Source organism: Micropterus salmoides, unplaced genomic scaffold (genome assembly GCF_014851395.1).
Source record: "Micropterus salmoides isolate LMB-PRFRI ecotype aquatic unplaced genomic scaffold, ASM1485139v1 Ms_hic_scaffold_8, whole genome shotgun sequence".
Taxonomy (NCBI): Eukaryota; Metazoa; Chordata; class Actinopteri; order Centrarchiformes; family Centrarchidae; genus Micropterus; species Micropterus salmoides.
Genome location: NW_024044570.1, coordinates 22,295,077 through 22,306,683, shown reverse-complemented (window position 1 = coordinate 22,306,683; position 11,607 = coordinate 22,295,077). Strand labels below are relative to the sequence as shown.

Genomic DNA, 11,607 nt, shown 5'->3' with positions numbered 1-11,607 from the left:
TACCATAATTTAATTAGGCCTATTATTAATTATTAATGTGTGACTTTTTTTAAATTTGCCTAACTTTTCACGTAGGCCTACTTTGTTACTTTCTTGGAGTAAACGGTTTTCCACAGTAATCACAGCAGACAGGTCGTGGAATAAGTAACAAGCTTAAAATGTTTCAAGAAGCTTGTTGCTCTGCCACGCATGCGCAGTTCACACTAGTGGTATGTGCGAGGAACAGGAAGCGAAGATTTTGAGACGCAGATGCTGCGGTCGACTCCCTTCCTCCTGTGAAAGATACTGGCTGTGCTCGGCCCCTTCGAGTAGTTGAAGAGCAAGCCGCGGAGCCAGCTATCGTGAAAGCTGCTCTTTGTGGTTAATTAGTATTAGACATTTGTCTTGGTGAGGCGTGTTTGAATCTCAAGTGTTGGATAGACAAACTGCCTCCTCCTTCTCGCTGGATGCTAGCTCGGTAGCTTTTGCATGCCGTTGCACTCCTAGTTAAAAGTTGTGTTGTAGTCTACATCTTTTATTTGAAATTTAATTTATTCGGTGGTCAGGTTAGAAGAAGATGGGATGTACTCTGAGCACGGACGACAAGGCGGCGCAGGAGCGGAGCAAGATGATCGACAGGAATCTGCGGGACGACGGAGAAAAGGCAGCCCGGGAGGTGAAGCTGCTGCTGCTCGGTAAGCGAGATGGACGGAGGGCTCGGGCTATTTGCTGGAGAGGAGGAACCTTTCCTAGCCCACCGTGTGCTTTAATTGTATAACGTTAACCAACCGTTACATATTAAAATGTGTGTGTGTATAAGTATAATTAAAGGTGTAATATGTAACAGCTGCGTAAAGTCAAATAATAACTTAACGGGGTTAAATCAAACAAATGGTAACAGTTTGAGACATTTTGGGGTTTTAACGTTAAGTTGTATGAATTGCACGGTGGCCATGCAGTTAGCTATAAAGTTGTAACGTTAACGTTAGTTGCTGGACTTTTCTTTCTTTGTTTTTCTTCTCAGCGAATCAAATTATCTCAGTCCTCACATTGGTAATCAGTTGTCTGTGCGGTTAGTTTTGTTCCCACCGGAGCTGCTAAGTCAATAAGATAATTTAGCTAAGCAATTAGCAGCTTAGCTAGTTAGCGCCCTAACGCGGATTAGTTTACAGAAAGCGTAACCTAAAGCAAAGTCTGCGATGTTATTTCTCAACAGGTCTGCCAGTCTGAAATGTTTATACTGTCGCTGTTAGTGTTACAGATTGCCTTTTTTGTAAAATTACAATTTAGAAGCTAGTAACGTTAGCTTTATTCCTGTTTCGCAGAATATAAACACTAACGTACTTCAGGCCGGTTGACTCTACAGTCTACTAATTTAACGTTAATCTGCAAAACTGGAGGAGACTAGCTAATGTTATTTAACGGATTTTAAATAAATGTCCGTTCATACGACGTTAAAGTTGGTGTTTGTGGGAATATTACTTAATGTAGTGGTGGGTTTAGGGGTAATGCAAACTATCCTGCACAACTAGAAGTTTCTGCAAACTCTAGACCTCGAAGGAAATAAGCAATGTTTTTAATCTATACCCTTTATTATTAATGTCATGATTTGTCTAAGACTAATGGTGATTTCATACTCGGATTTTATCCTTTTAAATTGGGAATATAGATGGTGTGTCTGAGGGAGAATCATTGATATTTGAATATGGTGGTAGAGCAGGCAGAGGCTTTCTCTCCCACTTCAGTCAGATACAACTGGCAACTATGTTCAGAAAATCCTATCACTGAACTGTAATGCAGCCTTTAAGTTAAGTGACAACATTCAAGTCATAGTAGGATGTAACAATAAGTAATCTTCCAGGTGATATCCATTTTCACCTATATCAGTATTACACTCACAGTTTTATCTGGAATTGTTTCAAGGAAAACTGCTACACCTGCTCTCTCAGTTCTCCCTATTACTGGTAGCTTGATGGCCACGACTGGCGGTCACAGTCAGTAAAAGACGGGCAAAAGGTTGCATAGCAACCTATGCACCCTGGCAGATCACAATACACATCTGTGTCAACTGTATACACACAACAGAGACAGCTAGTGCATGCTAACTGGATGTCTGCCTGGGCCATGCAGCGTACAAGCTGTTTCAAAAAACAGTAATCTGCATTTTTTGGGTTTAATTTAGATCTCTGTGTCATCACAGTTCTATTTTTCAGACGCATGATTTCACCAGAATCACAGCTACTGTACATAAAAGCTACAGCAATCGGGTTTTGTATGTTTGTGCGTCATTTGAGAGGGACCTGATTTGAATCTTCATGTTTGTGGGGGGTTCTGTTCCCACAAGCACCTGCATGAGATGTCTGGGATTAGTTTGTGGGTTTGTTGTCTGATGGAGAAATTACCATATGTCTTTAAACACATGGATGTATTTCACTTCTACATTTGCGACGTTGGATGTGTGTTTATTCTGTGTGTTTCTGAGCAAGACAGAGAGAGCTGCAGCTTTCCATACATGCTTATTGCAGCTACTCTGTCGCGCTTCCCACCGGGGGTGTTTGCATTAATTCAGTAATCTGCAAATGACATGCTCTTGCGACGAGTGTTCTGAGTGGGAGGACTGTTTGTGCACTCGCAAATGCAAATAATAAAGATTGATCTTTATGTGTTGCGGCGTTTTCATCTACAGTAGCAGAAAAGGCAGCACAGAAGAGATGCAGGCGTAGTGTTTATTGTTCGCTGGGGAGACATCTGCATCTCATGTGACCTAAGGGGAATGTGTGTTCCCTGGTCCAGCCAGTGTTGCCCCATCAAATATCCTAGCTTAGTGATTAAACCCAAACCATTTTGCCTCTTTCACTTTTTCCCCCTGTAATTGCCATCCGTTAATCCCTTCAATTTCAGCAGCTCATTGAGGTGTGTGTGTGTGTGTGTGTGTGTGTGTTTGGAAATTAAATTTAAGTGTTTTAATGTTTGCAGTAATATTAGCTGTGTGGTGCATGGCTGTTTATCATATGGGACGGTGAATTGGTGAACAGTTCTGCTCACTGGGGAGCTGAGAGTCCCTGCAGAGATATGGTAATTAAAATGTTGTGTGCTCACCTGAAAACACGCCTGTTTCTCAGAGGTAGCGGGAGAACTATGAGAGAGATTATGCACCAAGCAATTCCTTGGCTGATTCAAATGGATCACGGATTTACACCATTATATGGTTGTTAACTTTCTCATATTTCTTTTTAAGGCTGTGATGAAATCATACTGCATCACATAGCGGTCTCACACAGATGAAATTGTCCACATGAGATGCATCTGACAGCTTAGAGTCCAGACAGTCTGATGCATCATGAGTATCTAACCCAGGGATTTTTAAGCTGTTTATAATCTCATTGACGAGAGGATCCAGTTGATTAATCCAATTGACCCGGCTAAACTGGGACTTTGGCACTTCTCGCTGCATTCTGTGACAGGGTAACCTCTGATGTGTTGCAGGTTAAAGTTAATAGCTAATTAATTGGTAAATAGTTATGTGTATTTGACTGTGATTTGTCTTTTGTTTTGGGTATGGGGTATAAGCTGCCATTACATCCCACTAATTTAGCACTTTATATATTTATATGTTGTTTTGTTTTGACTGCACAGTGACTATTGAATATTGTATCTAGTTTTGGGTTAAAGTGAAAACAATCCTCATTCTAATTTTGCAGAATAATGGAAATTTCTGTGAAAATACAACCAATATAGCTTTAAAGAACCGTCCCAAGCTGACAAAGAGTGTCTACAAAAAGTGTGATAATGTGACCCCTTTTTTTTGAGGGACTATTGTTGTTTTCTTATCTGGTTACCTTTGCCACGCACCATTGAATGGGAAACAGAGCAATAAAACATAACCTATGACAAAAATGAAAGCTTCATTTTACTATGATTTGCATGTCTGTTTTGAAGTATGGATATGTTTGCTCACACAGTGCAATTACAAGAGAGGCCATGACAACTGGCATGAATTTAAACCAGAATGATCCATTCAAGTATTTTGGTGCCACACAGATAAACAAAGCTGCATGTCAGAACAAACCCTTCATTCAGCTGTTTATGCATGATGTGGTGTGTTTTATATCACACACAAGTCAGCAATTAACTTGTGCTTGCTTTTGGGGCATTTTGTCAACACTGTGCCTACTTGTCTTTGATGTATACTTTAAAATAATGAATGTCATGTAACTGTATCGACTGCTCTGTTTCAGGTGCTGGAGAGTCTGGGAAAAGTACAATTGTTAAACAGATGAAGTAAGTGTGGATGGTCAACATCACATTTAACAACACACCGATCATGCCGGTTACATTTACAAGTATTGTTTGTTCAGAGAGTCACCTAGAGCACAGAGCAGTGTTTTAGTTCGTTTGATTGACCTCAGAATACATAGAGCGTACGTGACACTTGACAGTATGTGCACCAGGTCACCTGACACATCTGTGATTATTGGTAATCAACAGATGGACACTTATTAACTTTGTGTGAACCCATTCACTTGTTCAATCATTCACTGTTACCTGATATTTATGGACACTCAGTATTTTACTCTACAGTTAGCAGTAACTTGAGATATCGGCCACCTAATAATCATCATCACGTGCAAGTTTTATGTTGAATAACTTTATTCTCATTATTCTCTGTAATTTTTTAAGGTGAAGCTTTGCGTATGAGTATTTAGTCTTGCTAGGTATACTTGGGTGGAAAACCTTTTCAATATGACTCATTACTTCAAGTAACTTAAACAATTAAAGTCTCAGTCTCTAAAACAATTAAAATACATTTAAAATGGTTAATAATAAAACAAATCATCTATCTTTCAGAAAATAGCTCAAATTATAATCTTTATTCGTTGAATTAGATTTGAGGATGCAAAACACTTCTCAGTTTGAGAGTAAAGTTTGCCATTTTTTGCCTATAATTTATTGGATGACAAATCCATGAAAAAGCTACTTGGAGATAAGTGCTAATGTCCTCTCTTTGTCTGTCAGGATCATCCATGAAGCGGGCTACTCAGAGGAGGAGTGTAAGCAGTACAAGGCCGTGGTCTACAGCAACACCATCCAGTCCATTATTGCCATCATCAGAGCTATGGGGCGCCTCAAGATTGACTTTGCCGATGCAGCCAGAGCGGTGAGTGAAGTTTTTCTGGGGACATTACAGGTTGTATTTCTGTGAAAATATATAGCTTGGTGCTGTAAGGGCAACAACTACTTAGTCATATTTCACCCTTCCCTACCTGGCAATTTTCTTCTCACTGCCTCCTGTGCAGCAGGTCAGATAGAGCTGGTAGTGGTTTAGTATCACATTCAAAACGCTTCATTAAAGCAGACACGAGAGCTGTCTATGTGTCCTTCGGTTGATACGAACACCCTGCTGTGCTGCTGACCAGGACATTTCAAGTGCATGTTCATGCTGCCAGTCAACAAGAATAAGTTTCACACTTAATAATCAGCAGCATTCGTGTTGTCCCTGACTTTAGGAGACTTTGTGCTCATTGGTGTGGATAAGTGTATATTATTACCTCATGTTGAAAAATAGACTGCTGTGTATTTTTTCTGAACAGCCTCTTGTTACATTTTGTAAATCTGTTTTTTTTTTATTATTATTTTTTTTTTCTTTCCTGGCATAACAAGAGTCTTAGTCATTGGCTCAGCGTGACTGGCCTGGCTCTGTCAACGTGACCAATTTTGCACCCAAAGCTTTTCTTTCGTGTTTTTATGCTCTTACAGATGTCAACTTTTGGCCACTAACCTTCTTAAGACACTGTAGCTTTTGAACTGAAAATTTTTTTATGTGTTAAGGCTGAAAGAGCGACAGCTAATTTGCCATTTTTAATTCATTACTTACATTGTTTCCAAACAGGCATGTATATCGGAGAGGTTTTACTGTGATGTTATGAAAAATGACTGCCCCTTATTTAGTCCAAATTCAGTCAGTTAGGATTAATAACATTATTAGAGATAGATGTAACTTTGCCATGATGCAACACATTTAGACAAGACAATGCTCCTAATGCCTGGTGGAGGATTTTAAAAACGTGGGATACGACATGCATAACAATTAACCGATTTTTAGATATTTTATATATAAGAATGCACACCAAACAATTCAGTCAAGACGCAGGACCATGCACATGGTGTTTATATTAAATGATTTCAGAAACCCACGGGATCCAACTTGACTTCAGACATAAACAAACATGGAGACCGCTAGTTGCACGTGTGTTTTCTATGTTTTGTGCAGAAATACAACAAAAGATAATTAAACTGTGGAAGAACTTGATGCTGAGAAGAAGGAATTAGCATGGCTTATACATTTTATAGCGCAAACAAAAGCACAATTCGGGGAGTCAGCAACCTTAAGATTATGTCTGTAAAATTGTGGGACAGGATTATTAGGGCCGATGATCTGTTCCAATCGGGAACGCACCCGCGATTGTCAGGAGGGGCGAATCGGGCCCAAAATCAGCCCAGTTATCCATTGTGTATGTGTGGGCAGCATTAGTCTTGTTTCTTTTGATATTAAATGCACTGTAAACATTATTCATCTTCGGAGTCTCAATATTTTGTAAAGAACTGCGCAGCTGGAAAATACACATCCCTAGCTAAACTAAACTAATATTTATATTTAAACAATTCTTGCTTATGACTTTTATCGGAAGCGTTTTGTCTCGTCAGGATGATGCACGGCAGCTGTTCGTCCTTGCGGGTTCAGCAGAAGAAGGCTTTATGACAGGCGAACTAGCTGGGGTCATCCAGCGGCTGTGGAAAGACGGAGGAGTTCAGGCCTGCTTCAGCCGCTCCCGAGAGTACCAGCTCAACGACTCGGCAGCATAGTGAGTTGGCTGCACTGACACCTACACACAGGAAGTAGTGTGGGACTGTACTTGGCAGAATGATCCTAATTCTTGGTGTCCACCTCTCTCTTTCTGTCTCTTCCCACAGCTACCTGAATGACTTGGACAGGATATCCCACGGAGCTTATGTGCCCACCCAACAGGATGTGCTGAGGACCAGAGTCAAAACTACTGGTATTGTGGAAACGCACTTCACTTTCAAGGACCTGCACTTCAAGTGAGTACAACCGCCACAGTTTGTCCAGTCACTTAACTGAATTTACATCATGACTAGGGGTGCTCTCTTCTAGTCTGGTTCCACACCTCTGAATCACCGCCCACATATCAGATTTGTTCAGTGATTCAAACAGGTCTGGTGTAGTTCTCATTGACAGCTGTTTCAGTGGGATAAAGAAACAGTTGACCAGTCAGAGTGGCATTAAGGTGGCATTAAGATGTCACTTTCCTGCGTAGCTATTCATGAAAAATAACATCAGAAAATGGCGACAAGTGTGGATGAGATGTTGTTAAAAGACAATGTAAATTTTAAATCGAAATATGTTGCACAGCTCTCCTCTGTACACCGTGTTTTATTCACCAAACGCTTTCACCTTCTCTCATCTTGCCTTCATTGTGGTGGTGCCTGGTGCAGGTTGCAGTCCAAAAAATATGTAAAATAAAAATTAAATACATTTTTAGAAAAATGTAACCCCAAAGTCCATCTTCAAATAACTCTTATATTGAGTGTTAAAAATGTTAACTGCTCATAGCAACAGCTATTGCAGAAGTGTGGACTGAAAATTATGTTTGCATCCGAACCGAATGTAATGATTGGTAGTGCTTACAGTTGGGGCTGTGCAATTAATCAAAAATTTAATCACCATTTTCCCTAAAAGTCCAAACTCCCTCTGAGTCGGCTTGTTTACTTCAGCTCGAGCTAGGGCTGTGCGAAATGACTAAAATTCATATCCCACTAACAATACATATCCCGTTATAGAACATTCTGTAAATTCAATTAAATATTATGAACTCATGCTTTTTCTTTGCATCATAAAGGTGGGGTAAGCAATTGTGGAGAAATCCAACACCAGGACAAATACAATGACATAGAGTGAACAACGACACAGCATGTAACGTTAACTAATGTTAGCTAGGTTGTGGGTTAGCAAACTGTTGCTACTTGCTGCTGCAAAGTAAACAGAGGGCGAGATGGTCCCAGAACAACACAGCAGCTCCAGACAGCGATACACCTCTCCTGTTGCTAACATTACAACAACAGAACTAGAAAGTAAGCTGAATGACTCCTTTTTTTTTTTTTTTTTTTTGCTGTTTAAAGTTAATTATATTTGATTACTATTTCTTATTTCATTGGCTATTTTGGATAATGCATAAAGCATTCAATTTTAAAAGTTCAATAAATTCAAGATGTTTCCTAAATCAATCAGTAATTGTGTTAATAATTGTGATTTCAATTATGACCAAAATTATTGTGATTATTTTTTGCCATAATCGAGCAGCCATACTTGCAGTCCTGCAGCAGCCAGCAGCTTCAGTGCATTTTGATTCAGCTGTCAGGATGAGAAGAGAATTTCAACAAATATAACAAAAAATGCTTCTGAAATAATTGCCTACCCCTGTTTGAGTCCAAGGGTCTTCCTAATGATACACCATGGCTACAGGGAAATATGGAATTATGATTAATGACTGACAGGATGAAGAGTCAAAGTTGAGATACACCTTGATGAGTGGATATTAGTGTGGTGTTTTACTGAACAGTGTGTGTCTGTGATCTCTGCAGAATGTTTGATGTAGGTGGACAGAGATCCGAGAGGAAGAAGTGGATCCATTGTTTTGAGGGCGTCACCGCCATCATCTTCTGTGTAGCTCTGAGTGACTATGACCTGGTGCTGGCTGAGGACGAGGAGATGGTAAGACCTCTTCTGACCATTTTAAATACCCTGATGTCATTTTTTAAATTCGGTTTGTGCAGCTTCTCTGGTTGGATACCATTGCGTGTCTCTCTCCTCCCATTTAGAATCGAATGCACGAGAGCATGAAGCTGTTCGACTCCATCTGCAACAACAAGTGGTTCACGGACACCTCCATCATCCTCTTCCTCAACAAGAAAGACCTGTTTGAGGAAAAGATCAAAAAGAGCCCCCTCACAATCTGCTACCCAGAATATGCAGGTAAGAGAGACGCTTATAGAAACACTTGTATGTAGAGCATGTGTGTTGCACCTGCAAATACTGTACTTTGTGTGTTAGTGTTGTTTGTAAACCAATCCGGTATATCTGGAGTTTTTAAGTGACCACATTGAGCTTATCAGTAGGGTCGCCTGCCAGTCCTTAAATCTTTAAAAAAATTAGTTACAAATGAATTAAACAAGGTAATTTGAATCATAAATTGCAATGCAGGTCTTAAAGGCCTCGGAGGATTTGACCCAAGGAGCCTGACAATGAAAAGTTGAAAGCAACATGCAGTCTAAAGTCATTTTTGTACAAACATATGATTTGTATAACGCTATAAACACAGAAATCTACACAGGCGTCTGGTTTTCAGACTGTGAGGTCCAAAACATACTCGCTCACATTCAGTGATCCATTTTTCAAACAGGCAGCTCCTTGTTGCCACTCAAAGGCGTGACAGTCTCTATGGATGACAGAGATATGTATTTATTTTCCTCTGCTCTGCTCCTGAACTGTGTGGGCTGCTTTATGTTTAACAATGTGTCCTTGTCAGGTTCACCAGTATTTATTGATGGTCGTATTTCACAGATTATTAAAATCTAAGCTAATTCGACACAAATTCTGTAAGAGTAAAAGACAAACAAGCTCTCCACATTAGTTTAGTTTGAGCACTTAGGCTCAGAGTATGAATGTGTGTGAATGCAGATGTAGTGTAAAAAGTGTTTTGAGTGGTCAAAAAGACTAGAAAGGCGCTATACAAATACGGCGCATTTTATTTGGCCATTTTACAATGGTGTGCCCCCCCAGGCTCCAACACCTACGAGGAGGCAGCAGCTTACATTCAGTGCCAGTTTGAGGACCTGAACAAAAGAAAGGACACCAAGGAGATCTACACCCACTTCACCTGTGCCACCGACACCAAGAACGTGCAGTTTGTGTTCGATGCCGTCACTGACGTCATCATCAAGAACAACCTGAAGGACTGCGGCCTTTTCTAAAGGTAACGCCTGCAGCTTGAAGAACGAGCCGGACAGACAGTGGTGTGCGGTCTGGTCTGTCACATTTTTGTCCTCTAATCATAGTGTCTTTGTCGTCTTCTGTTCAGGCAACCTGGTGGCCGGCTTACATAGTGACTTAATTCAAGGGGACTCTGACTGGAGGGAACTTCATGGACCCTGCTGAGAATGTCACTTTTAACCTCTTATTAACTTATGTTCATCTCTAAAAGTTTTAAAGACGGTGTGTAGGAAAAAACATTTTGTGTAAAGTATTTGTACCGTTGTATGTCTATGGCCGGGGATTTTTCACAGTTTTTAAAATGTGCTCGTTTTACCATATTATCATTATTTTAAATTTTTATATAAAAAGGGGGGCCTTGACATTTTTTTGTCCATGAATGAACACTTTGTCTTTTCGTTTGTAGGTGCTTGTGCCTTGCATGCCTTAGTTGCAGTGTTTTATTTTTGTTGAGTTAGATGTTAGAGGTTTATGTAGATGTTACCATTGAATGCTTCACAAGCCTCCCCGAGTCCATATTATCCATTTCTTTCTGGTTATTTTATTGTCGCATCATTTTTTTTTTTTTGCCTCCTTGGACAAACCAAGCAAGACCACATCACTCTGTAGACCAATTCACTCTGACTCTGACATACTGTGAGAGCTGTGTGTAAACCTTTTTCGGATGTGTGGTTTGCATGTGTGCTGCGAGTGGGAGCTTTGTTGTGATTGAGTGTGTGAGTGTGTGTGAGAGTGTGCACAATATAAAACAAAGGGACTTTATTCCTCTACTTGTCATCCTCTTTCAAAGTTTTATTTTTCTAAGCGACCAAAAGAAGCTATTCTCTTCTAATTAATGAGTGCACGTTGTGGATGCACCGCTACAAACTGTAACATTCCTGGTTGAAACAAAGTAAAGAGAAGCTTTGAAAAGAGGATGCCAATGGCGGCCTTGTAGCAGACAGTAGGACCACATGTAGATCTGTGTTCAGTGCATAGACAGACAGGTGGCTGAGTACAAGTGCACTGTTATTGATTATGATCTGTGATGGTTTGAAGTTACATACCCCCCCCCCCCCCCGAGACCCCAACCCTCTGTTTTCATTGGATGGGCACATTAGTGGACTAATCTCCATGATTTTGCTAATAAAAGAGATGCAGTGGTAAAACCATGGCAACTTATGCAATAAACACATTTTCTCCTGTCTTTCTTTTTGTTGAGTATTTGAGTTCAGGAAAACATTTGGCTGATAAGAGCTACATTTAATGTTCATCACTACCACACACCAAAGTAACACAGCAGTAGAGCTGAAACGATTAGTCGACTGATTTTCTGTCAATGTAACTATTTTTATTATCAATGAATTGTCAGTTTTCAAGACAAAAATGCCAAATGTTTTTTTTATTTCTGTCTCAGCTGTACGAGAGTTTGCAGGTTTTTCTTTGTCATTGTACTAATACTCTGGTTTGAAACTGGTAGCTGGACAAAGATATTTGAACAGCCCTACATACCTGATAAACATAGAGTAGGGTGGTTAAATTATCACACACACCTGAGTGCTTATGACGTGTTGATGAAT

General features: G+C 40.1%; 1 protein-coding gene across 2 annotated transcripts; it reads left to right on the top strand.

The window, feature by feature from the left end:
- The first annotated feature begins 216 nt into the window (after positions 1-216).
- LOC119893459 (guanine nucleotide-binding protein G(i) subunit alpha-1) lies at positions 217-11,220 on the top strand. Of its 2 annotated transcripts, XM_038705640.1 has the most exons (10): positions 217-457; positions 546-674; positions 4,218-4,260; positions 4,996-5,137; positions 6,685-6,842; positions 6,952-7,080; positions 8,641-8,770; positions 8,878-9,031; positions 9,839-10,031; positions 10,137-11,220. In XM_038705640.1, the coding sequence occupies exons 2-9, from the start codon at positions 557-559 to the stop codon at positions 10,027-10,029; spliced, it is 1,065 nt and encodes a 354-aa protein (XP_038561568.1). In that variant the 5' UTR covers positions 217-457; positions 546-556; the 3' UTR covers positions 10,030-10,031; positions 10,137-11,220. The 2 variants fall into 2 exon arrangements, with proteins under 2 accessions (XP_038561568.1, XP_038561567.1); XM_038705639.1 differs by having other exon boundaries at positions 218-674.
- Positions 11,221-11,607: the final 387 nt, after the last annotated feature.